The 27525-nt window shown below is 46.1% G+C and overlaps 1 protein-coding gene and 1 long non-coding RNA gene across 5 annotated transcripts in view; one reads left to right on the top strand and one right to left on the bottom strand.

The window, feature by feature from the left end:
* Positions 1-27525, bottom strand: part of LOC147021962 (aryl hydrocarbon receptor nuclear translocator 2-like) — a 150956-nt gene that overhangs the window by 47278 nt on the left and 76153 nt on the right. For 3 of the 4 annotated variants that reach the window (XM_085892451.1, XM_085892450.1, XM_085892448.1), the window contains exons 11-19: positions 27190-27324; positions 25445-25519; positions 11043-11191; positions 10828-10900; positions 2083-2176; positions 1763-1862; positions 1326-1473; positions 877-1024; positions 657-793 (exon numbers count right to left, since the gene is read on the bottom strand). In XM_085892451.1, coding sequence (XP_085748577.1) covers positions 657-793; positions 877-1024; positions 1326-1473; positions 1763-1862; positions 2083-2176; positions 10828-10900; positions 11043-11191; positions 25445-25519; positions 27190-27324 — 1059 coding nt within the window. The remainder of the gene's footprint in view (positions 1-656; positions 794-876; positions 1025-1325; positions 1474-1762; positions 1863-2082; positions 2177-10827; positions 10901-11042; positions 11192-25444; positions 25520-27189; positions 27325-27525) is intronic. The other variant, XM_085892449.1, reaches the window with a different exon arrangement.
* The window catches only part of LOC147021963 (uncharacterized), a 71161-nt gene that overhangs the window by 29821 nt on the left and 13815 nt on the right, over positions 1-27525 (top strand). The window lies entirely within an intron of this gene.

Raw genomic sequence — 27525 nt, 5'->3', positions numbered from 1 at the left:
CAGGGGCCAGGGCCTGAGAGTAAAGAAGAGGAGAGTTAAGACGGTAGTCAGGCAGGGGACTTTTACTCAGAGAGTAGTTAATGCATGGAATGGCCTCCCTGGAAAGGTAATGGCAGCAGAAACAGTAGATAAGTTTAAATTAGAATTAGATAGGAAGCTGGAAGTTATGGAGATAGAAGGGTATAGGGATGTTGGCAGGACTTTCAGGTAGCTCAAGGATGGATGGGTGATTGTGTGCATCTGTGCGGAGTGTCGCATCTGTGGGGGTCTCATCAAGGAGTGATGTGTGATTTATATAGTGTTTTTCTCACCAAAGAACTGCCTTCGCTCATGCACATGCCCACCCTACCTCCCCCTCTCCCCCCCACAAAAAAACATAATGAAATTTTTTTTCGTTTTCTCTTTATATTTTAATAAAGAAAATAAATATATTTCCCCTTTTTTATTTTAACACCCTTGAGATATCCCTGGGAATGTCACATTGGGAAATTCACATTCCTCCTCTCATTCCCCCAATTAAATTGCGCCTTGACAGGTAAAATTGGTCTGGTGCAGGCATGATGGACTGAAAGGGCCTCCTCCTGCATCTAGTTTCCTTGTGTATCCTGGTGTGACAAGGTGGCTGAAAAATAAATGAAAAGTTAAAAAAAACTCACTGTTAGAACCTCCTGCTGAGGTTGTGCTACTTGGTTTTGTTCCCCTCCAGCACTTCCAGTCCCCCAGGTGGGCCACAAAGTACTGTCTCCTCGTTGGTTGGGAAATGAGCCTCCTGTGGGATTCCCGTCACCTGCAACTATCAAACAAAGACAGAGATAAGGTGGAAGGCATGAAACAGGGAGCCAAGAACAAGAAAATAAAAATCACCATAAACCTCACCATATGGAGTCTTGCAACTTGCAACAGTGGTGTAAGCTGCTGATTGTGTAGCCAGGTGGTTGAAAGAATTTGGAATCACAGTTTGGAAGCCATGGACAGTTGGTGGTATAAAATGAGCTGAGGGTATCTTATTGGCTGGAGAAATGACCTACAGAGGAGCACAAACAACCTGTTCAGACATCTCCAAACAAAATGAGATTTGTACTTCACAAAGTGTGTCCCATTTGAACAATTATCTTAAAGCTTATGGAGAGCTTATACAGAAATGAAAATGTAGGACAAGGATAGTAGGAGAGGTCAGTGTACTTTTACATGAATTAAAAGGACATTCAACAATGAACAAATCATGAAAGTAGATGGGATTTTGTCCTGGGATCCCATCAGCATGAGCTTGGCAAACAAGCCAAACACCAAATAGCTCAACCCTTATGACCTATTCCCTTGCCCACCTGCCCTCCAACGGACGGCCGGCTTCCAGTCCATGTGGTGGGTGCTGCACTTGGCCCTCCAGGTCCACTTACGACACCAGGCCCTCGTTGCATTTGTATCAGACTGGTAGTTCCTCCAGCTAACCCCACATTAGGCACTATTTGTCTACTGCAATAAAAAGGAACAGTGGTAAGAGAGAATCGGTAATACGCTGTTTAATTTGATGACTAAATTAAAGTTACCATTTCATTATTACTCCCACGACCTTCAAAGCTGGTAGACATTGAAGGTGGTGGTGATGGTAGAAGATGGCTCTCACATCTTCTACTACCACCACCACCACCACCACTACCACCACCACCTTCAATATCCACTGGTTTCCATATCAACCCATCATGAACATCATTGCATCAATCATATTGCACATGTCAAAAGTAACTTCAAAAAAGGGCATCACCTGTATGGCTGGGGAGGACGAGTGGCTCTGTAGAGCAGCCCTGGTTGGTAGGCCGGTCTGGTCCCAGTAGCCGCCATGGGCTTGGGTGGGATCTTTTGGTCTAATGGACACAAGGGTTTGGCAGCACAACTGCAGATGAACAAAACTAAATGTTCTATGAGACAGTGAGAATGATGCATAAAGAGGGATCTCAGATTACACCCACCCCCATCCATCATCAAGCAAAATCCATCAATGGGATAAAATACGGCAAAAAATAAAATAAGTAAATAAAAATGCAGGACTCGCTCCTTTTAACTCCCCTTCAGCCAAGTACTTACTTTGTGCCATACTTGGATAAACCTCTGTAAAGTGGGGACCTGATTCCGGCTCCTTTGCAATGTCTCCACCATCGATAATACTCCCTGGTACTGCCTGCAAAATTACATCAAGAACCTGAAGCGATTCTACAATTACACGGCATGTTTGTTGGACAAGTTGTTTTGTCAGTCATTTAACCAATATATGTGTGCAAAGATTATAATTAGTCAAATGTGTGCAGTGAAGAAATATAATTAGTCAAGACAACACCAAAAAAACAACAACAAACTCGTGGGGTAGTGCCCTATTGTTGCTCATTGGTATTTGAAGGCTACACCGTGGTAAAAACTCAAGGTTCTGCTCACGAGCAAAAAATATCAGGGCCAAAAGTAACTTTTATGATGTTCCGGTGTCCCGTTGATGTATGCAGCTACAGTACGAATGGCATTCCTAATCTTTATGACTTCTTTACCACTGTTCAGTAAAAAAATAAAAAAAACTTAAAACGGGAGTAGATTACAAAATAACTCAACAACTTAAACCATTTTCTTCATCTGACACATATTTTTTTTTTCATTTTAAACATGTTGGTGCATGCTGGAGCTTGCACACAAATTGTATCTGAAACACAGACATGTGGAGGTTTAAAATAAATAAATAAACATACGCCGACATGAACGACAAGGACACTTGCAGACACAATCAACAAATCAGCACAGTACATGGGATTTCAACATGGGATCAGAAACCACATGCTCATTTGGGAACACCAAACAGACCGACCCAAACTAGGTTAAAAATGCGAAAAGGCCCATTTTGACAGAATTTTTAATGAAGCTGAAAAATAGTTAACAACACAAGTTACAAAATATTTATCTAAAGAAGACATAATTTCCTCCTCGTAGCAAAGCACCAAAACATTATGCATTACCGAGGAAAACAGGAGATAAATTGCTTCAACCGAGAAGGGATTCAGGATCGTCGTCAAACCATCGTAGACCACACAGAATTTGAAAAACTCAATGTGTACGAAATTCCTGGAATGTCCCAGGCCGCATCAGCTAACATGCTCAATGTTTGGGGTGTGAAGAATGAAAGAATGAATGAATGAGGCAGTTGGAAAAAAAAATCCACTTTACTTTGACTAACAAAGGAGAAACCTTTTCCTCAAGCCAGGAAATGGATTACAAAAAAGAAATAAATCATAAACATGATTGCCCAAATGATGATCACACTTCAAGAAAGAAAACGGATGTTGAAATGATAAACCAAATGAGACATATTTACCTCCGTAACCGAAGGTGGACGGACGTGATGTTTTCACCCCTCTCTGTCTGTCTGTTTGTGACATGCAGAATCGAAGATTTTTAATGTATTGTTATAGATTTCCGCCCGTTCGGCGTGCGGACTACCGCCTTAGCCCAATTGCGGCCGTGCGCGCCCACCGAACGCGCAATCTAGTCGTAGCTTCCGGATCAATGCCGAAACCCAGCTACGGGTGTTTTTTAACACACCATAAACCAGCCAATCCCTCTGTCCACGCGCTACAGGGTCGATCCCGAATTGTTGATGTTCCTAATTATTCGCGCAGACAGAGATACCAGGAGTTTATACCTCGACGGGACCTGCACGAAAACGAGCCGCTTAAGCGGCTCGTTCCGTATGCGAATGCCGAGTGGTTTTATATCGCCAAGTCCCGTCGGACCAGATGTACGTTTTATCGGCTTGATTATAATCAGCCAGCTAATTTCCCGAACGCATCATGGCAGGTAATGGAGAAAGGGACGCAACGAGCGGGTTGATATTCAAACAATAGGGACATTTATTTCCACTCGGCACGAAAGCAGTCAACGAATGGGGATTGGGGACAGGACACGAGCAAAAAGCCTACAGCCGATGTCTATTTATTATGTACATGCACTTACACAATTCACGACTTAAGGACAAGGCTATAAATGTTGACGCCCGGACGGACGGACAGCCGGACGACCTGGGTGACAACAATATCCCCCTTCCGCCATGCGGCGGGGGATAAAAATGAGCGGATGGATGGATGGATGCAAAACACGGTGCACGGGCTGCTCAATGCAGTCCCCATGGTGTAGCTGCCTGCAGGGCAGTCTGCAAAACAAACTGGACCTGGCGCACATGGTAATGGAGGGAATACGGGTAAATGCAAGACACAAGGGCTAACAGGCATGGGGTCATGGCAGAGGCAGGCAGACAAGGCATGGCGAGGAAAGGCCGGAACAGGCCGCAGTAGCACAAACAGGCCGGCATATGAAGCTGGCCGTCTTGTCTCGTTCTGGACGTTCGTGGAGGGAGTGCGGTGGTGCCGGCCGGTCTGAAGGCGAGCTCGGACCTACCCTACTGTCTCCCTCCCAACCTATCACCTTTGCCTGTCTCTGTCCATACCCACTCCCTTAGTTTGCAAAAATCCAAATTTAGCCCCATCTTATTTTTTTGTTCTCTTTATTTCCTTTTAGAAATCATGTCTACCTAACCCCCATTATTGTCTCTGTCCGGCTAACCTATCGTCAACCGAGCCTACTCCCAACACCTACGTTCCCTTCCTGGAGGGGAATAAGGGAGAGCTAGCGTCCTGTCCCGAGGCCCAATAAAGTCTCAGAATGGCCTCCTCAGATCTCAGCGATCTTCTAACTACGGTGAGTCCAGCGGCCCACCGAGAGCGAGGGGATGGATGGTGCGGAGGGGTACATCTCCATATCTACCCTAACATTCATTAACCTTAAACTACCCCGGGGCTTTCCAAAAGCGCCTGTCGCTTAAACTATTAGTTCTACCAACCAAGATTCCCGTCGCCTGTGTTGGTGACCTCACAAATTTGGGCCTTACCCTCAAATTTTCCTTCGTGCCCTCGCACGGTTTCGTGGCTGGGCAGCGTGGCTCACTTGGCAGGAACTACCCTCTGCCGATTCTCCAACCATGGCACCCCCGGGCCCTGAGACTGTCTCTGAGCCTACCAGCTCCCAAAAATCTGGGGAGTGCCCTCCTCGGCTACTCCCCCTCGATGCTCAAGTAGCAGGCTGGCACCACGGGCCCCTTTCCCCGGGTGCCCGTGCCCACGACACTGCCCACGTGGCCATTGGCGCTACAGGCCCTGCTTCATGCGGGCCCACCTGTGCCCACTACGCTACCCCGGCCCCGATTGGGCCCTTGGCCTACCGCGGCCGAATAGTCCGGTGCCCGGGGTGCCCACTAAGCGATACTCACCGTTCGCAGCCACGCTCCCAGCCCGTCAACAGGATTCCTACACCCCTCCAAACGGGTATCGAGCCTACATTCGCACCAACAGCAAAACGACCTCCATTTTGTCAATTTGGCTAACCCAAATTGTAACGGCTAACCCAAGTAACGTATTACCCAAGTAACGGCTAACCCAAGTAAATTGGCTAACCCAAGTAACGTATTACTCTGACTCCGGGGTCCCTTGGGTGGGAATCACTCCTCCCCCCAATCACTCATCGCACCATGCATACCAAATTCGCTCCATTCACACAGGCCCGCTGGCCCACACTCACTCAACATTTTTCCATTCATTTCATTCCATCGCTGAACACTGCTATTCTTCTCACTAAATCCCTCAACTAACCCACGCTCCCTCGTCATTCCTTAAACTATAGCACATCCTTCTACTCTACGTAGCTAAGCTACGTCTCCACTACACATTCAAGGTCTGTCACTGTCTCCAAATCCCAAAAATAATGCATTTCCCATACTAAATCTGACCTAAATCCCTCTAACCAATCCATTCCACAGGCTCCATGAGGAACAACCGATGTCCCCATGAAGCCGGTCAAACTAAACTAACCCATCCCCCAAACTAGTTGTCTTCCTGTGCCCTAAGGAAGGGGTCTCCTACCCCTTGTCTGGGCTCGTGCACTGTAAAGCGAGGCTTTTCCCCCTACTCTGCACCTCCATGGCGGTGGTTTACGGCACGCCCGTTCGTCCTTACGGGCGATACCGACATCCATTCCAAGGGCCGATTCGTGCGGCAATGACGTCACTCGGCCAATTCCGAATAGCGCTCGCTCGCGGGGAATTCCCCACGCGGGACGTGCGCTGTTTATCCGGCATTCGTGCCACGAGATTTCCGCCGATGACGTCACACGCGCACCGAGCCTGCAGCTGGCACTCGCGTAACATCCCAAAAACCCGCTCCGCGTGCTCCGCGAACAGACCACTCGGTATGCAACACGAAATGCCCCGAGCATGTGTCCACGTTGGGACCCGCGTGTTCCAAATCCACCTAACACTCGTCGGCATTTTAACCGTCCTCGCGACGGCCTTTTTCGATACGCGGGACGTTCCCGCGCTGGAATTCCTCCACGAAGGCACGCGCGCGAGGGCCGTTCGCTATCTGCCGAATGGGCCCCGCACACGACGTCCCGTGAACCCGGCGCAGTTCTCAAAATAGCTACGGCCGCTACACGGCCCTTGTCTCTTGTCTGGAACCGTCTGCGTTTTAGTTTCCCGCAAGCACCCACGCACGCCATGTTACTCACGCTCGCCATGACACACATACTATGCTCACGTTTCATCATGCATTTCGCCACACTCTTCACCACACACACCGGGACAATCGCGCTGGGGATTCGCGCTACCACAAGCGCTCCCGTGGTCTCCATACCCCCCAAGCTCCGCGTGTACCCGTTCACAGCACCCCCCCCCCAACTCAAACGGCGCGACCGAACCCACCTGGTGGGTTCCCACCGAACCCACCCACCAGGGCATATTCCCTCCCCTCGTTCCTGGAGGAGGCTATCCTGCTGCTTGCACCGGGTCACGACACATTCCCCAAGCTCCCCCTCATTGTCCCTCACTAACTCTACCCATGTGTGCTCGTTTTTAGTTTCATTTAATTCACCCTCTATCTCCCGTGTCTCTGTTTTTATTTCCGTTGTCTTCTTTATTATCTCCCTCGTCTCTACGTGTCTCACCCTACACGTTTCGGTCTCCCCATTTATTTTTTCCCTCTCTGTCACAGTTACTTTCTCCGTCACCTCCGCGAGTCTCGCCCAACATGTCTCCCTTATTATCATGACGTCGTCCCTCGTCGTGACCTCGCCCGTCTCCATTGCGGGACCGACACCATCCACAATCCCCCTCGTTGGTTCAGTGTCTCCGCCACATGGCGCCGCCATTTTGTGCTCCACTGTCCATGTTTTGCTACGCGCAATTGCCATTATGCCGTTCATGCCCGCCTGCAGGCTTCGCCTCATGCACTGCATCTCACCCCGCATCTCTTTCGTCCGTTGCACACTTGCATCCATGTTGTTTTCCATTCTCTTTGTGCTTTCTTTCATTTCGTCTTTCATTTCTTTTCCGATCGCTTGCATCATCCGCATCAATTTTTCGATGCCCGATGACTCTAGCAGGACCGATCCGCCGCGATCGGTCGTGGGTTCACTGGGGACCGGGGAGTGAATTTGACGGAGGGGGGGGGTGTCAAAAGCCGCCGCCCCCGCCACCGCACCCATTTCAGACTCTGGGTTCGGTTGCGGGGAAAGTTCAACCTGCATAACGGTGTCCTGCATAGTGATCTGCTCCTGGGCCATAGATTAGTTCTAAATCCAAACCACTCTGCCACCGCTCGCCTTGAGCCGCCATTTTGCGTATCGGGTATAAATTTGAGTGCTCAGAATTTAATGGAACCGGAGGGTCGCTTCGCACACCCTTGATCCGGTTCCGTTAATTTCGTTTGGAGACGGGAGAGTTCTCATCCCGCTCGCTGACACCAGTCTTATTAATTCAAACTTGCAAATTTAGAGGTGGATGGGTGTTCACATCCAACTTCCTGACAACAGTGTTATAGATTTCCACCCGTTCAGCGTGCGGACGACCGCCTTAGCCCAATTGCGGCCGCGCGCGCCCACCGAACACGCAAACTATTCGTAGCTTCCGGATCAACGCCGAAACCCAGCTACGGGTGTTTTTAACACACCATAAACCAGCCAATCCCTCTGTCCACGCGCTACAGGGTCAATCGACGAATTGTCGATGTACGTAATTATTCGCGCAGACAGAGATACCGGGAGTTTATACCTCGACGGGACCTGCACGAAAACGAGCCGCTTCAGCGGCTCATTCCGTCTGCGAACTCGTGAGCCTTTATAATTTCTCAAAGCCGGGATGACCGAAGGGGCTCCAAGAGGCCGGGGCAGGTTACCTGGCTGCCCTTGGCAGCTCGATGAGCTTTTGTTCGGCGACCCTCGGTGTCTTTGCCCAGACCCCCGAGCTCTGACTGGCTCTCTTGGTCGTCCGGCCTCCACTGCGGCCTGGCTTAGCCGACGACGTGCTGGAGGAGTGAACAGGTCTCGACCCCAGCTTCCTGGTTGTGCCGGCGAACCTTCCAGCGAACCAACTGCACGCACTCCAACACTCAGAATTCAGCTCCGACCTCCGAACTCTCCAGCTCTCAACGGGGCGTCTGTTCACACCCAACTCCCACCGACTCCGAACTCCCCACACCAACTCAACTCAAACGCCTTTCCGGCGAGCGAACGCGGCTTTTTATTTGGTCCGGGGCGTTCGCCCCTCCCTTCCCGGCGCGCGGAGAAAATCCCAGGAGTGATTGGCTTGTCTCTCTTCGGAGCATCTGGTTTTTGTAACCGTCGCTTTTGTTTTCTTCTTCGGGTGGCTTTCTGGGAGTGTGCTTTTCGTTTGTAGAGATGTCGTGGTTGCAGTGTGGTTGGTGCTGTGGTGGGGATGGCGTGGTTGTTGAGTTGCTGTGGTGGTGGTGGAGGTGGCGTGGTGGAGGTGGCGTGGTGGAGGTGGTGTCGTTGAAGAGATGCTGTTTGTTTGAAATAAAAGATAGAAAAGAATAACACTACCTCAAAGATTCACAGCCCGGCACACGAATATTTCCCTTTATGCATATGAACACACACTTACCGAAATAACTGACCTCTGGAGGACTGGTGTTCTGTGAATTTCCACAACCGTAACAGTATATTGGTTAGTCGATTTTATTGTCTGTTTGTCTAGTTTGTCGCTTACAGGTCACAATTTTCAACCGATCTTCACAAAACTTCACCACATGGTAGAGTTTGTCATAAGGAAGAAGCCTATTGTTTTTGAGGTCAAAAGGTCAAGAAAGGTCAACAACTTAGATAGTATTTCAAAAATCCTCAATTTTCATCCGATTGACTTGAAATTTGAAGAGGATTTATATTTCAGGTCACGGAATTCAACCACCAATTATTTTTGAGGTCAACATGTACCAAAAGGTCAACAACTAAAGTGTTATTTCTAAAACCATCAATTTTCATCTCATTGACAAATAATTTGAAGAGGATTGGCATATCAGGTCACTGCATTCAACCACCAATTATTTTTGAGGTCAACATCGACCGAATTTCAAAAAATTGTCATTTTTCATCCGATTGACTTGAAATTTGAAGAGGAGTTGCATATTTGGTCACTGAAATAAACAACCAATGATTTTTGAGGTCAAATTTGTTTTATGGATTTTGCAAGTTTCGTGCTCTGCACGATGTCTTCTTGTTTGTTTGTCTCTGTTTGTTGGTCTGTGTTTGTGCAGGATATCTCAAAAAGTTGTGGACGGATCCGGATGAAATTTGGTGGATAGGTTGGGTGTGTGACAAGGACGAACTGATTTGATTTTGGTGAAGATCTGGATCCGGATCTGACTACGAGAATTTTTTAAGTGATTCTTCACCATTGAGAGATAGGGCCAAAAAGAATATAAAGCACGATATCTCAAAAAAGTTGTGGACGGATTCGGATGAAACTTGGTGGATATGTTGGGTGTGTGACACGGAAGAATTGATTCGATTTTGGCGGCGATCCAAATGCGGATCTGGATAAGATAATTATTTAATTTAAAAGTGATTCTTCACCATTGAAAGATAGTGCCAAAAACGATTATATAGCATATTTTAAAAATGTATTGGGCCCGATATGTTCTGGTGGATCAGGCATTACGTGGCGAGGTATGCGCTCTACTGAGCGCCCTTCTAGTTTCTCTGTGAAGAGCCGTCAGCCATCCTCACCGATTGATTAATGCATAATCAACATCACAGAGAAATGGATGGACACCACACAGGAAATCATTACTTTGATAGATAACTTGTGCAATTCCAAGTTATGTCTTCTCCTCCAATTATGTCACAAAGTTAATATTCAGTTTACAGATTGTGGTGGAATGTTTCCACAGCAAATATAGAAGAGTCAAAATGATGAATTATTTGAACTCATTTGATGAACTCATTATTTTTGCTCAGATAATATGATTGTGAAAAGGAATCACTTCCCCATTGTCTATTCATGTATTATTTATGTCATGAAAGGAGCCACAGAATTACTGTATAATGCCCATAAAGAAAAACAAAACCTAAGACATCCTGAATGACATCCCCCCAAATAATCTCGCACACAGCAGGCAAACCCACAATGCACTGAAATAGTGGAATAGTCAGTGGACAGAATATCTCATGCTTTTTACCATAACCACCCATTCTCTCTTCTGCCCTTTATGACCCACTTTCCTTTTTGCCACTCATATTTCAGGTCACCAACAAGGCTTGGTTTGGTAAAGATAGACAGCTCAGCAAATTACAGTTGGATTGTTGTAAACGTGAGAGCCAGACTGCCTTCGGTTACACAAAAAAAAAAAACATATCAATTTTATTGACATAAAAACAAGGGCTTGGATTAACAATTACCACTGGTCACGAAACAAAACATGGGTAAAGTTACAGAGTGCAGTGCACAACACACACCTGTGTACCATCAAACTGCGGGAGGCTTGGCCGAGGAATGTGACTGGAATCGGCACCCTGCTGCTGTATTTGTCTGACAAGGAGAGAGAGGGAGAGGTGGTGCAATGTGAGATAAAAAAAAACATAGCTTCAGGTTCTTTCACAGGATGGGGATGGAAATAAGGAGAGAAGCTGTGATGATGAAAGGAGTCAATGAAGAACATTGTAAACCTCACTTGGTGGTGTTGGTGCAGACGATGTATTCAATCTCATCTGAGAAAGGGTTCTGGAAAGTGAAAGAGCTCGTGCGCAGCCAAAGCCAGTCCCCAGTGCGACTACGAAACCTAAACATCACTGACAACACCTGGCCCTTCAGCTTAAGCACCTAAAAGGGAGATATTGCACCGTGAAGTGAACAAGTGTTGTACGACATGGTAAGGCAGAAGGACAAAAATGATTTGAGGAAAAAAAACAATAAAATTAAATTAAAAAAAAAAACCCAATGAGAGGATGGAAATGCTTGTTGAAATCGTCAGTCCAAAAACTGTTTGGTTATGGTGAGAGGTAAAATTAAAGACTTGGTTTAAAGATTAAGAAGTGCTCAAGTCTTCAATTTCAAGACAGGCTGCGTCCATAAAATTCACACAAATTTGCCAGTCATTATGGTTATCAGCATATTTTTGGCCAGAATTGATTGTACAATGTATCAGGCAGAAAACAAAATTCCTTGACATTCTGGTTACAAACAACAAATGAAAAGGGAACTAGGCTGGATACATAACAAGAAGAATGAACAACAAGAGTCACAAAACTGGAATCCGAGAGAAGACCCTGAAAGAAGAAGAGGTCGACCAAAGATCAGATGAAGAGGAGAAATTGAAAAATTTACTGGGGCACAATGGCCTCAAATTGTGGTGGACAGGACAGAATAGACCACGTTGAGGAAGGCCTTCATCATGCAGTGGACTAAAGAGGTTGATGGTGATTGCACGCAGCATTTCCATAATCTGTACATCGAGAAGAAGCTGCAAAACCTGAGTAATGCTCCCAATGGTTATAGCACCAAGGTGGGCAAGGAATAAGATTTGAGGATCACACTTGTGTTAACCGTTTTCATTTCTGCTTTCAATTTCTCACCAAATATACATGAGTCATATAAACAATCTGTGTATTATTGTGTGAGGGTGCTTCAGTTTGAGAAAACACAAAAGAACAAGAAAAAGAGCAATCGGAGATTGCAGACCCTCACCAAGACTTCTTTTGAGTGGTGCATATTTATTGGTTTTAGGGTAAATACAATGTGGCTGCCAAACGATGTAACCTATGACATCATATGTGTGAGCCTTTTGTTTCTCATGGACAGGTGGTCATATGTGTAAAGTTTCATCTCGATCTGTTCAGCCATTTCAGAGAAGAAGATTTTTGAAGGTTTTAAAAAAATACCAATGTGGCGGTCTAAACACGTGACTGATGACGTCATCAAAAATTTTTTCTGTGGATAATTTTATCCCGAGATGACCCTCACAAATTTTCATACTGATCGGATTTGGCGTTCTACATATGCAATTATGATGTCATAACGAAAGCACCCATGACGTCATGAAAAAAATCACCCATTCCCCATGAGGAGTATTTGCTCTGTGCCAAGTTTCAAATTTTTCCTTGGTGCGGTTTCAGAGATACAGAGGTCCAAATTTTTCCCAATTTTCCAATATGGCTGCCACACCAGGTGACCTATGACATCATAATTATCATTACAACATTCTACATGAGTAGTCGCACCAATGGTGAAAATTTCGTCTCAATCCGACAAGCGGTTGTGGAGAAAAACACGAAAGTTCTGTGCGGACAAACAAACAGACAAATGAAAAATCGTGCTAAGCACGACACTTGGCGAATTAGTTGACCTTTCCGTGTGGTGGTCCAAGCTGTAATGTCATGGAATGTGTGGTGTTTATTTGTTCGTACATTAATAAAATGACGTGACGTCACAAATGACAATTATCAGGCGCGCGTTGTCATGGTAACGGCAGCAGATTGAAAATTTTCACAACTCATTTAAAGCCACCATGTGACATTCAACAACTTATCATCGGTGCTTGTTGCCTTCATTCTGATCGTAGAAAATATTTGAAAATACCTCGGAACATTGCTTTTCAACCAGCTTTACGATCCCGTTATCAGGTTTGAAATATGTTGTAAAACAAAAATAGGTATTTAATATGTGTGTTTTTCATGTTTTGGGTGACCCTGACCTTGACCTTGGGTCAATTTTGATCAAACTTTGTACACATGTTAATATTACATGCATAAATAGACAGTACAAGTTTCAATATAACAAGTGCAAAACTGTTTGAGAAATAGCCATGTGTAATTCACAAAATTCCCCATTGGTTTATAATGAGCGATAATATAAAGTGATGCAGAATCCAGATCCTGATATTGAACATCACCAAAAGTCACAAATCTTTTTGCACCGTGGATTTATATCAGCTGTTAAAATTTCATCCAAATCGGTTAAGAATTGTGACCTGTAGAACGAATAGAATTTTTTTAAAATCACACCAATAGCTAAAAACTTTGACATCATACGCTTGCGAAAACTGTGCATAATTTGTACTAACATGCATTTTAAAACATTTAGATATTCCATTGAAGTTTGTTTTGGCGTCAACAGGAAGTCGCTACGACTTCCGGTTACTGAGTTATGTTCAAAAGCTTGTTTTCACCTTTTTTGACGTAACGTCGTGACGTGAAGTGCGATTATGACGTGATTTGATCCCAGACTATTTAAGCAAGATTGGCTATCACGTGTTAAAATTTGAGAACGATTACTTCAGTAGTTTCGGCTGCACAGGAGCATAAATATTTTTTTTAAATGATGTCAATAGGCAAAACTTTGACGTCATACGCTTGCAAAAACTATGCGTAAATTGTAATAAGATGCATTTAGTAATCATTTAGATATTTGAATGAAGTTTAATTTGGCATCAACCGGAAGTCGCTACGACTTCCGGTCACTGAGTTATGTCCAAAAATGTGTTTTCACGTTGTGTGACGTCACGTCGTGACGTTTAGTCCCATGAAGACGGGGTTTGGATGCGGACCGTCTCAGGTGGATTGCCTATCAGGTGTAAAATTTTAAGAACGACTGGTCCAGCCGTTTGGGCTGTAGACGACCGGACAAACAAACAAACCAACAAACAGAACAGACCAACATACTTGACAAAATCGAAGATTTCGCCAAGTAAACAGATCGAAATGCAATACCCTCTTCTTTGGCGAGGGTTAAAAGGGAAAATACTGCAAAAGGACACTTTTCATGATAATTTCAGAAGCCATAAACACAAATAACCACTCAACCAATCTCTTAGGAGAACAGGTTCAACTTCATCAGGAAGAAATATCAACAGGGAAAGTATGAGAGTAGGTTTCCTTGTTTTGAGAATACCAACTCAGTATCTGAGGCCATATTTGTTGGGAATATTTTGGTTACATGGATTTGATTTTTATTTTTGAGCACACCAACTTTAATTCACACATTATTATTATTATCTATATATTAATACTGAAGGACCAATTTTGTGCTCCTCCTAGCGGTCGCGTCACGTCACGTCACGTTTTTCTCGGTACTATGATCTGGACTGAAAGAAACTTCGTACCTGTAAGAGTGCATCGCACATCGTGACAATAGTCAACCTTCAACTCTGAAGCAGAATAAACACTTTTCGTTGAGACGGGGGCGAGGAGTGAAGAGGCGGGGGCGGGGGATGAAGAGACGGGGGCAGAGAGTGAAGAGGCGGGAGGCAAGGTAAGCAAATTTTTGGGTGGGGGTAAGCAAATTGAAAGTGGGAGACGGGGGGAAATGGGGCGGGGGCTGGGGTGAATTAGGCGGGGTTGAGTGTGAGGGGGTAGACAGGGGGCGGGGGCAAGTGGGGCGGGGAATCAAGAGACGGGGGCGGGGAGTGAAGAGGCGGGGGCGGGGGTAAGCAAATTGAAAGTGGGAGACGGGGGGAAATGGGGCGGGGGCTGGGGTGAATTAGGCGGGGTTGAGTGTGAGGGGGTGGACAGGGGCGGGGGCAAGTGGGGCGGGGAATCAAGAGACGGGGGCGGGGAGTGAAGAGGCGGGGGCGGGGGCGGGGGTAAGCAAATTGAAGGTGGGGGGGTATGGGGGCAGGGGCGGGGAATGAGTAGGCAGGGGCAAGCACGCTCTGTCCAGTCCATGTCCCTCGAATGTGGGTGAGCTGGTGAGGGTGGTTGAATGAACGGAATCCGTCTGTGACGGGGTTTCGGCTCGTTATTCATTATTTCTGTTAACGTCTGCACGCAATTTGAAGTTTCTCCTCTGAAACTGCTGAACGGATTGTCGCCACTTTCGGCATGCGGGTGGTCTGTGGTCTAATGAATAGCATGGGCTGTGTGAGATCGCGCCAGACGGACAGGTTTGGGAATTTGGGGCGATTTTCTAATTTTTACATTCGTTTGCATGGCGACGTGTGACATCACCACTGCCAGGCGTAATGACGTCATGACATCTTCGGTCATTCGCTGATGTCATTACATCTGTGGTCGACAGACGTCACCGCTGAGAGTTGTAATGCCACTTCGAGAAAACAGCATCTGCAATGTAAAACCCTCTTCTGCACATGCTGACTACCTCAGAAGGTGAATTTGACACAAAAATGTAACAAGAAACTTCGATAAATCACATTGTGAACACTGGATATATTGACGCCCTAACGAACTCTCACTTTCGAAACTTTGCGCAGAACGCGGGTTTGGCTAGTTATTATTATTATTAACACCATAGTTGCTAGAGGTGGCCGTTGGCGATAGAAAGCGCAGTCTCTTAAAATGGATAGCCCACCAACAGCCCAAAACTTAGAAATTATCCACCAAAGTTATGGTGGGATGACCAATTCTGTTCTTCCCCTCTGTCCATCCTTCAATAAAAGATAACACCACACTACCAGGTATTCTGTTCCAGTGGCAATATTTTGCCATCTTCCTCCTTCTGACGGTATTCAGGAAACCATCATCAGGAGACAATAAACATATTAGTTACCTGGCAATTTGTAATTACTTGTTGTGATAAAATATTTTTCGGACGCTTTGTCCTTGTTTAAATTTCTCAAAGTGAACGTCGATACACGGTTTTCCATACTCTATATATACATGAGCTGAATGCATGCGTATGTCATACACAGTGTCTATAGAAAGTCCACACCCCCTTTCAAAATGTTCACCTTTTGTTGCCTTGTCGCCTGGAATTAAATTTCATTAAATCAGACATTTTCCACCTTTATTTACACATTGTATCCCACAACTTCCAAGTGAACAACAAATTCTACAAATTTCAGAAAATGAATTAAAAATACAAAACTAGAGTATCTTGGTTGGATAAGTGTCGACCCCCCTGAGTTAATACTTGGTGGAAGCACCTTTGACAGCAATTACAGCTGTGAATCTGTTGGGATATGCCTGGTGTTGGCTTAATGGTTAGGGTGGCAGGCTTTGGATCCAGCTCAGCTGTTGAATTAATAACTCGACCTGTCATTCTTCCGAGGTCGGCAAAATGAGTGCTGGCATGCTGGAATACTGTGTCGGAGTGGCGACCCGTCCAGGATTGTGCCCAATAGCCAAGGAGACTGCTTAGGCAACACCAACACTCTGCACAGAGTATGGTCTCTATCTATCTCTCTATCTCTCTATCTCTCTATCTCTCTATCTCTCTATCTCTCTATCTCTCTATCTCTCTATCTCTCTATCTCTCTATCTCTCTATCTCTCTCTCTCTCTATCTCTCTCTCTCTCTCTCTCTCTCTCTCTCTCTCTCTCTCTCTCTCTCTCTGTCTCTCTCTCTCTCTCTCTCTCTCTCTCTCTCTCTCTCTCTATATATATATATATATATATATATATATATATATATATATATATATATATATATATATATATATATATATATATATATATATATATATAGTGCCGCGAGGAGGAGTGATGTAAGGGACACATCGGCCATTTTGGAGTTAATGCCACATAACACTATTTTAACCCTAACCCAATCATCCGAGCCTATCATCATTATATCATTAAAAAATGTCGCTTGCATCACTCCTCCTCACGGGGCCTCATATATATATATCTTTACTTTGCACACCTTGATTGGCAATATTTGCCCATTCTTCTGTACAAAACTGTTCAAGCTCAGTGAAGTTGCATGGGGAATGTTGATGGACAGCAATCTTCAAGTCATGCCACAGATTTTCGATTGGATTTAGGTCAGGGCTCTGACTAGGCCATTCAAGTACATTTATCTTTTTTTTCCTTTGCCACTCCAGTGTAGCTTTGGCTGTGTGCTTCGGGTCATTGTTACGCTAAAAGGTGAACTTCCATCCCAATTTCAGCTTTTTTGCAGAGGTCAGCAGGTTTTCCTCAATGATTTTTCTGTAATTTTCTCCAACCATTTTCCCTTCTGTCCTGACAAGTGCCCCAGTCCCTGCTGATGAGAAACATCCCCATGACATGATGCTGCCACCACCATGCTTCACAGTAGGGATGGTGTTCTTTGGATGATGTGCTGTGTCGAATTTGCGCCAAACGTAACGTTTTGCATTTAGGCCAAAAAGTTCCATCCTGGTTTCGTCAGACAACAAAACTTTTTGCCACATGGCTTCAGAATCTCCGGACTGGTTTTTTGCATACCTCAAACAGGACTCAAGGTGGGCTTTTTTGAGTAATGGTTTCGTTCTTGCCACCCTACCGTACAGGCCATACTTGTGGAGTGCTTGGGATATTGTCACATGCACACAGTGACCAGTCTTTGCCCATAAAGGCCTGTAGCTCTTTCTAAGTTGCCATTAACCTCTTGGTTAATGTGGGTGTGAAGCAATGTGGGTGGCCTCTCTGATCAGTCTCCTTACTTAGTCCTCCAGTTTGGAGGGACGGTTTGATTTGGGCAGGGACTTGGTGGTACCATACGCCTTCGACTTCTTCATGATTGTCTTGACTGTGCTCCAAGGGATACTCAAGGCCTTTGAAATATGTTTATACCCATCCCCTGATCTGTGCCTTTCCACACCATTATCCAAGAGGACTTTTGAAAGCTCCTTGATATATAATCATGGTCTTTGCTGTGAAATGCATTACCCAGCAGAGGCAACCTACAGGAACAGCTGATTTTATGATGAAATGATCAGAATCACTGCAATTTAACACAGGTGGAGGCCAATTAGCTTGGCGTATGATTTTGAAGGTGATGGGTTACACCTAAGCTAATGTACAATTGTTATATATAAGGACTTATCCAACCAAGATATTGTAGTTTTGTATTTTAAGTTAATTTTCTGGAATTTGTCGAATTTGTTTTTCACTTGGAAGTTGTGGGTTATGATGTGTAAATAAAGTTGGAAAAAGTCTGATTTAATGTCATTTAATTCCAGGCTATTAGGCAACAAAAGGTGAAAATTTTGAAAGGGGGTGTATACTGTTACGGTTGTGGAAATTCACATTACACCATAGAGTCCTCAGGTGAGATATCTCGATAAGTCCATGTGTAGTTAGCCCAAACCCGTTGTATAGAGGGAATTTATGTGATCCATCCAGGCTGCGACGCTTTGAGTTAGCCATTTTCTGTTCGATCTTTTATTTCAAACAAACAGCATCTCAGCAACCACGCCATCCCCACCACAGCGCCAACCACACTACAACCATGCCACCTCCACCACCTTCGCCTTTCTCCTTCACAACCAACAACCGCACCACCTGTGAACACTGAACGTCGGGCTGTCTTGGGCCCGTTCGGCGATTGGTGCCAAAAGCACCGAGCCGCGAGCGCGAATGGCGGCCTTTCCGAGGGGAAAATTCGGATCCAAAATGCTTCACGCCCACTTCCCCTCCGTCCAATGGGCGAACGCAAGGCGGCTTGGCCCCGCCTCCAAGCGCGTGTATGTGAAGTCCGTTTATGCAAATATGTGGATCAAGGGAGGTTCACGCCCCTTTTTGCCCGACCAATGGCTGAACAGAGGGTGGCGTGGCCCGTTTCGCGTTTTGGTCCGCATATTTGCATATCGGCTCCTCCTGAGACCTATAAAGATACGAGCGCAAGGCGACTCGCGTGGCGGGAGTGTGGAACTAAAAGAGGGTGAAGTTGAGCTTGGAGAGAAGTTGCGGAGGAGCTACAGGGAAGACGGCGGACGGCGACGAGGTTGCAGTGTGGGGGTCGCTTGACTCGTCACGAGATCCAGGCCAGCCAGCCATACCCCTCTCCCTGAGCATTAACGATTCCCCCCCCCACTCGCGCTGAGGTAGTGCTGTGGGGGCCCCCCCGTCCCCCCACCCTAAACGTGGTGCCAACGGGACCACTCGCGCGGAGCACGCCGGAGAGGACTCGCCGACCACGCCAGGGCACGGAGTCAGGGCGCAGTGGCGCGAACATTGCGGCTTGCCCGCCATCGCGTCACGAGGACGCGGGTAAGACCTCCCCGGTCTCGTGGACCTGGCCGATCCTCCAGGATTCACGTGTACATTTGCTCTACAGACCTGTCTGCCCCCTCGCTTATGAGGTGGCTTTCTTTTTCCTTTGCTTTTTGTGTAAATGCCTGTGGTGGCGCCGTCTGTAAGTAAAACTGCGTAAGTGTTGCCGTGTGTCAGTCTTAGTCGGTAGTATCTCTTTTTTACTGTTTCTTTCTGTGCTTGAAGACGTGCCTTTTATTATTATTACTGTGCTTGAATATACGTGCTTGCTTTGTGTCCATGTGTCGCGCAATAAAATGCTTGCTTGTTGAACTGTTCCCGCTCTGCTTCGTCTCCTTTCTTTTTATTAACTCTCCATCCTGCATCGCGTAAGAGATTGGTAGTGGGTGTAAGTTCCCGGTAACTAATCTGAACCGTCGAGGTCGACGATAACTCTGCTCGGTTATCTCTGCAGTACGGAACGAACTGCTTAAGGGGTTCATGTCCGAAGTCGACCTGCGGAGAGGTATGATCGCCCAATTAACCATCCGCGTAGGTACTTAGGTAGGTCGAGTTTGGCGAACAACCCTATCCTACACGGGTGGCCGATTGGCACGATTGTGGTGAGGTCGAAAGACCCACCCGTGACTAGCTCCCGGCGTTGTTCCGAGAGGGTCACGACTGAATTGTCCGTCCGGTGGGCGACGTGCCGCGATTCAAGTTACGTGGCCGATCGCACGCCGGCGGGCGTGAATTCGCAACAATACTTTCTCTCGGCACTGTAAGTACGGCTCATACAGACACACATAAATTAATTCACAGGCAGTGGACAAAAAAATGGAAACACCTGGGTAAATGAGGGACCCCAAATATATTGAAAAGAACAGCTTCCACACAGGTGTGACCCATGTGTTAATTAAGCAAATAACATACCAGCATGCTTAGGGTCATGTGAAAAAATTCTGCACACGCCTGGTTGCCTCTAATCATGGCGAGCATGGCTGTAAGAGGAGACCTCAGTGACTTTGAAAGATGGGTGATTGTTGGGGTGCGTTTGGTTGGAGCTTCAGTGACAAAGACAGCTCAGCTTGCTGATATTTCATGAGCAACAGTGTCTAAGGTGACGCGTCATGGAACTCCGAAGGAAAGACATCATCAGCAAATGGAAACAGTGGGAGGAAGCACATACTCCAGGATCATGAAATTTGTGCATTAATTTAAAGTGCAATGCAAAGCAGGCGAGTAACGACAGATCAATTGACTGTAAATTGCAACATGGGGTGTGAGCAGCCAGTTTCATAAAAAAAACGGTCCGCCGAGAACTCCACAGAGCAGGATACCATTGTCGGGTTGCAGTGCACAAACCGCTCAACACACCGAGCAATGCACGTTTGTGAGTTCAGTGGTGTAAAGAGCACAGGCAATGGACTACATAGCAGTGGAGAAATTTGATATGGTCAGATAAATCATTCTTCACAAGTTGTCTTCTTCACCATGTTGAAGGGTTCAGGTGGTTCTGTAATGTCGTGGGGCACATTTTCCTGTCATTTTTCTGGTGCAGTCATTCCCTTAGAAGACAAGGTCAATGCCAATCACTCCTTATTTGTACAGAGTGATCATCTTCACAGAGCTCGCGTGGTCAACTGACGACCAATGGTTTAATGAGCATGACACTGATGTTATCCAAATAGCAAAGCCTTCTCAGTCACCAGATATGAACGCAATCGAGCATTTATGAGATATTCTGGAACGATGCCTGAGACAGCGTTTTCCACCTCCATCAAACAGGTGTGAGTTGATTGACTTTCTCGTGGAACAATGGTGCCGCATCTCTCATACAGAATTCCAGATGCTGGTGGACTATGCCATTGTGCATAAAGGCCATACTGGCGACACAGTACACATGGTGGCCTGACGCCCTATTAAGTGACTTTATATTGGGGTTTCCATTTATTTTGGCCTCAACTGTACATACACATACTGTATATAACCCTCATATAACACGTGTTCTGACAACACGTTTACGCTACAGTACAGATTTACTTCAACAACAACAACAACCGCACTACGTCATTCTCAGCGAATTGCTCACTCACTGCGGATGCTTGTGCTGTGCCACGTCATTATGGGCGAGTCGTTCATGCTCCGTCATTCTGGGCGAGTCGTTCGTGCCCCGTCATTGTGGGCGAGTCATTCATGCCACGTCATTCTGGGCGAGTCGTCCGTGCCACGTCATTCTGGGCGAGTCGTCCGTGCCACGTCATTCTGGCCGAGTCGTTCGTGCCACGTCGTTCTGGGCGAGTCGTTCGTGCCACGTCATTCTGGGCGAGTCGTTCGTGCCACATCGTTCTGGGCGAGTCGTTCGTGCCACGTCATTCTGGGCGAGTCGTTCGTGCTCCGACATTCTGGGCGAGTCATTCGTGCTCCGACATTCTGGGCGAGTCGTTCGTACCACATCGTTCTGGGCGAGTCATTCGTGCCACGTTGTTCTGGGCGAGTCATTCGTGCCACGTCATTCTGGGCGAGTCGTTCGTGCCACGTCACTCTGGGCGAGTCGTTCGTGCCACACCATTCTGGGCGAGTCGTTCGTGCCACGTCGTTCTGGGCGAGTCGTTCGTGCCACGTCGTTCTGGGCGAGTCGTTCGTGCCACGTCGTTCTGGTCGAGTCGTTCGTGCCACGTCGTTCTGGGTGAGTCGTTCGTGCCACGCCATTCTGGGCAAGTCGTTCGTGCCACGTCGTTCTGGGCGAGTCATTCGTGCCACGTTGTTCTGGGAGAGTCGTTTGTGCTCCGTCGTTCTGGGCGAGTCGTTCGTGCTCCGTCATTCCGGGCGAGTCGTTCGTGCCACGTCATTCTGGGCGAGTCGTTCGTGCCATGTCATTCTGGGCGAGTCGTTCGTGCTCCGTCATTCTGGGCGAGTCATTCGTGCTCCGTCATTCTGGGCGAGTCGTTCGTGCTCCGTCATTCTGGGCGAGTCGTTCGTGCTCCGTCATTCTGGGCGAGTCGTTCGTGCCCCGTCATTCTGGGCGAGTCGTTCGTGCTCCGTCATTCTGGGCGAGTCGTTCGTGCTCCATCATTCTGGGCGAGTCGTTCGTGCTCCGTCATTCTGGGCGAGTCGTTCGTGCTCCATCATTCTGGGCGAGACGTTCGTGCTTCGTCATTCTGGGCGAGTCGTTCATGCCCCGTCATTCTGGGCGAGTCGTTCATGCCCCGTCATTCTGGGCGAGTCGTTCATGCCACGTCATTCTGGGCGAGTCGTTCATGCCACGTCATTCTGGGCGAGTCGTTCATGCCACGTCGTTCTGGGCGAGTCGTTCGTGCTCCGTCATTCTGGGCGAGTCGTTCGTGCTCCGTCATTCTGGGCGAGTCGTTTGTGATGAACACGATCCTGACTGCATGAGAAGTTCCAATGTGCGGAGGGAGATGTGGAATTTCCTGAAATGTTACAAGGAGGCCAACAAACAGGAAATGAAGGCAGCCACTCAAGTCTCCATTATGAAGTTCTTCAAAAAAATCCCAAGCGAATCAGCCTTCATTTCATCTTCTGAGTCTTCAACCTCAACTGGACAGCCTGCAACACCTGAATAAGCCTGCCACAAGCAATATGTACTGTGTCCAACCCCAATAATGTTAACACTTCTTAAAAAGTAATTCATTTTTATGTTTTTGTTATACGTTCTACCTATACATTGTTTACTGCTTTTTTGAGGTTTTTATATTGGTTGAAACCTTAAAATGTTGAAATCTTCCCCATTTGGAACATATACCCCATTTTTACATGTTAAATATTGCCCCCATAACATGTTTTCGGATAACACGGTGTTTCGCGGGAATGCATTACCCGTGTTATATGAGGGTCACCAATGTGGAAATAAATAAATAAATAAATAAATAAATAATAATAATAATAATAATAATAACAACAATAACAAGGAAAAAAAATAAAAGTTCTTTTTCGCACTTTCTTTTTGCCCTACTGAAGGTGCAACTATGCATCAACCACACCAGGTTTCTTATGCCAATCAACATACTCTTATTAACTTTTAGTTAATAATTCTTTATCTTGTCCACAGACACACACCAACAGTAGCCTCCAGAGCCGAGAGTACTGTTGTTTCTCCTTCAGCTCGTCAAAGTATTTCATGATTTGAAACAAAAAATTTACATTAAACAAGGAAACGACCCAACAAGACGCTACAGTACAGATTTACTTCAACAACAACAACAACCGCACTACGTCATTCTCAGCGAATTGCTCACTCACTGCGGATGCTTGTGCTGTGCCACGTCATTATGGGCGAGTCGTTCATGCTCCGTCATTCTGGGCGAGTCGTTCGTGCTCTGTCATTCTGGGCGAGTCGTTCGTGCCCCGTCATTGTGGGCGAGTCATTCATGCCACGTCATTCTGGGCGAGTCGTCCGTGCCACGTCATTCTGGGCGAGTCGTCCGTGCCACGTCATTCTGGCCGAGTCGTTCGTGCCACGTCGTTCTGGGCGAGTCGTTCGTGCCACGTCATTCTGGGCGAGTTGTTCGTGCCACATCGTTCTGGGCGAGTCGTTCGTGCCACGTCATTCTGGGCGAGTCGTTCGTGCTCCGACATTCTGGGCGAGTCATTCGTGCTCCGACATTCTGGGCGAGTCGTTCGTACATCGTTCTGGGCGAGTCATTCGTGCCACGTTGTTCTGGGCGAGTCATTCGTGCCACGTCATTCTGGGCGAGTCGTTCGTGCCACGTCACTCTGGGCGAGTCGTTCGTGCCACACCATTCTGGGCGAGTCGTTCGTGCCACGTCGTTCTGGGCGAGTCGTTCGTGCCACGTCGTTCTGGGCGAGTCGTTCGTGCCACGTCGTTCTGGTCGAGTCGTTCGTGCCACGTCGTTCTGGGTGAGTCGTTCGTGCCACGCCATTCTGGGCAAGTCGTTCGTGCCACGTCGTTCTGGGCGAGTCATTCGTGCCACGTTGTTCTGGGAGAGTCGTTTGTGCTCCGTCGTTCTGGGCGAGTCGTTCGTGCTCCGTCATTCCGGGCGAGTCGTTCGTGCCACGTCATTCTGGGCGAGTCGTTCGTGCCATGTCATTCTGGGCGAGTCGTTCGTGCTCCGTCATTCTGGGCGAGTCATTCGTGCTCCGTCATTCTGGGCGAGTCGTTCATGCCACGTCATTCTGGGCGAGTCGTTCATGCCACGTCATTCTGGGCGAGTCGTTCATGCCACGTCGTTCTGGGCGAGTCGTTCGTGCTCCGTCATTCTGGGCGAGTCGTTCGTGCTCCGTCATTCTGGGCGAGTCGTTTGTGATGAACACGATCCTGACTGCATGAGAAGTTCCAATGTGCGGAGGGAGATGTGGAATTTCCTGAAATGTTACAAGGAGGCCAACAAACAGGAAATGAAGGCAGCCACTCAAGTCTCCATTATGAAGTTCTTCAAAAAAATCCCAAGCGAATCAGCCTTCATTTCATCTTCTGAGTCTTCAACCTCAACTGGACAGCCTGCAACACCTGAATAAGCCTGCCACAAGCAATATGTACTGTGTCCAACCCCAATAATGTTAACACTTCTTAAAAAGTAATTCATTTTTATGTTTTTGTTATACGTTCTACCTATACATTGTTTACTGCTTTTTTGAGGTTTTTATATTGGTTGAAACCTTAAAATGTTGAAATCTTCCCCATTTGGAACATATACCCCATTTGGAACATATACCCCATTTTTACATGTTAAATATTGCCCCCATAACATGTTTTCGGATAACACGGTGTTTCGCGGGAATGCATTACCCGTGTTATATGAGGGTCACCAATGTGGAAATAAATAAATAAATAATAATAATAATAATAATAATAATAATAATAACAATACCAAGGAAAAAAAATAAGTTCTTTTTCGCACTTTCTTTTTGCCCTACTGAAGGTGCAACTATGCATCAACCACACCAGGTTTCTTATGCCAATCAACATACTCTTATCAACTTTTAGTTAATAATTCTTTATCTTGTCCACAGACACACACCAACAGTAGCCTCCAGAGCCGAGAGTACTGTTGTTTCTCCTTCAGCTCGTCAAAGTATTTCATGATTTGAAAGAAAAAATTTACATTAAACAAGGAAACGACCCAACAAGACATTGGCAACACCTGTGGTGACAATGTTTTTCTATATATTTTTTGTTGGAGCCAAGGACGCAGGTGGATTACCTGTTGAAAGCTGTCACGGAGATGTGCTTGGTCCTCAGGATGACAGAAATTAATCATCTCTTTCCCCAGAAGCTCCTGTTCGGAGTACAAGGTAAATCGAACATAGAACATGTCAACTCTTGACTAGTATTTAGTCAAAACATCCAAGACGATGAAAATGTATAACCAAAGCAGAGAAAAGGGAAGCAGGATCAATCTATATAGTTTTCCTCTCCTCTCCAAAACATAGACAACTAGAATGGCATTCAGTACAGTGCATACCTCCACCAGGCTGAACAGTTTATGTTTTGTATCACTCGGATAGGCAGGATCTGGATTCGGACCTGAACCAAAATTTAAACGGCTTGTTCTTGTCACCGAGCCAACTCATCCACCGAGTTTTGTCATATATCATCCACAACTTTATGAAATATCATGCTATATAATCGGTTTTGGTCCCATCTCTCAATGGTGAAGAATCACTTTAAAAATAAACCATCATATTCAGATCTGGATCCTCACCAAAATTGAATCAATTCTTCCTTGTCACACACCCGACCTGCCCACCAAGTTTCGTCCGAATCCATCCATACCTTTTTTTAAAGATATCTTGTTATATATCGCTTTTAGACATATCACTCACTCAATGGTGAAGAATCGTGTAAAATTTTCTCGGATCCGGATCGTCACCAAAATTGAATCAATTCTTCCTTGTCACACACCCGACCTGTCTACCAAGTTTCGTCCGAATCCATCCATAACTTTTTTTTAAAGATATCTTGTTATATATCGCTTTTAGACATATCACTCAATGGTGAAGAATCGTGTAAAATTTTCTCGGATCCGGATCGTCACCAAAATTGAATCAATTCTTCTTCGTCACACACCCGACCTGTCCACCAAGTTTTATCCGAATCCATCCATACCTTTTTGAGATAGTTTTACATATCGTTTTTAGCCATATCACTTCATGGTGAAGAATCACTTAAAAAATTATCGGAGCAGGATCTGGATCTTCACCAAAATCTAATTAATTCGTCCATATCACACCCCCAACTTGTCCACCAAATTTAATCCCAATCCATCCAAACCCTTTTGAGATATCCTGTTCACAGACTGACAAAGGCAAAAACTTAACCTCCGCCTACCTTTGGTGGCGTCGGTAACTGGCACGAAATAGAAGATGCGACATGCACTACATGTACAATTTAGACTTGCCAAACAGTATAAAAAGAAAGCCAAATTATTAAATTGTACATGTGCAAAATGGGAAAAAAAACGTTTTTCATATAAGACAATGCTATTAAACCACATGTACAATGCACTGGATAATATATTTACATGCGCAGGGAAGAGTAAAGGGGGTGGGGGAGGCAGTGATACTTAACTGTAATAAGGAAACGCCACAAGATTTCAAATAATTTGAGGCGCACAAAGTTCCGTAAGCCTGTGTTCACCCCCTACCCCTTCCAATTGTTATGATTACAGTCCACATCCCACAACCACAGAGGTGAGCGATGCACTTGGCAATATAACCATGGCTTCAGCAAAGAAGAAAAGATAGGCTTTTAATTATATGATGACAATACTGACCAATTTGGAGGCAAAATGGTGAAATCCATCAAATGGTGGAAGTTTTACATGTCTGACAAATGCAACAGGTTTGCCATGTATATGTTGGTTAAGGTATACATTGACAAACTGAAACAAAGATGCAGTATCTAAACACAGAAAATATTTCAGCACTACAACCACTGAGATCTTACCTGGGAGTGGTAGCCAACAACTGCCTGGCACCGGTGATCCACAAAGGTGAATGTCCCAGTCAAGTTGTGTCGGGAAATGAATTCTGTCGGCACCTTGATGCAATTAAGGTCTGTACAATTTGGAGAGCTGGTGACCTGCATAGAGAGAAATGTTCCATGGTCAATGTAACAACGATATGCCAGGAAGATATTCTGAGGGTGCTGGCACATCACCATCAATGCTGGTGAGCTGCCTGTTTAACGTTTACAATAACATCATAATCATGACCATTATAATATCACCAAGCCAAACTTGTTCTATGTTTGTATTCCTCAGTAATAATAATAATAATAATT

The sequence above is a fragment of the Eptatretus burgeri genome, chromosome 8 (assembly GCF_056783735.1).
Source record: "Eptatretus burgeri isolate ZD-2024b chromosome 8, Ebu_testis_v1, whole genome shotgun sequence".
Taxonomy (NCBI): Eukaryota; Metazoa; Chordata; class Myxini; order Myxiniformes; family Myxinidae; genus Eptatretus; species Eptatretus burgeri.
This window is presented reverse-complemented; position numbering and strand designations above follow the sequence as displayed.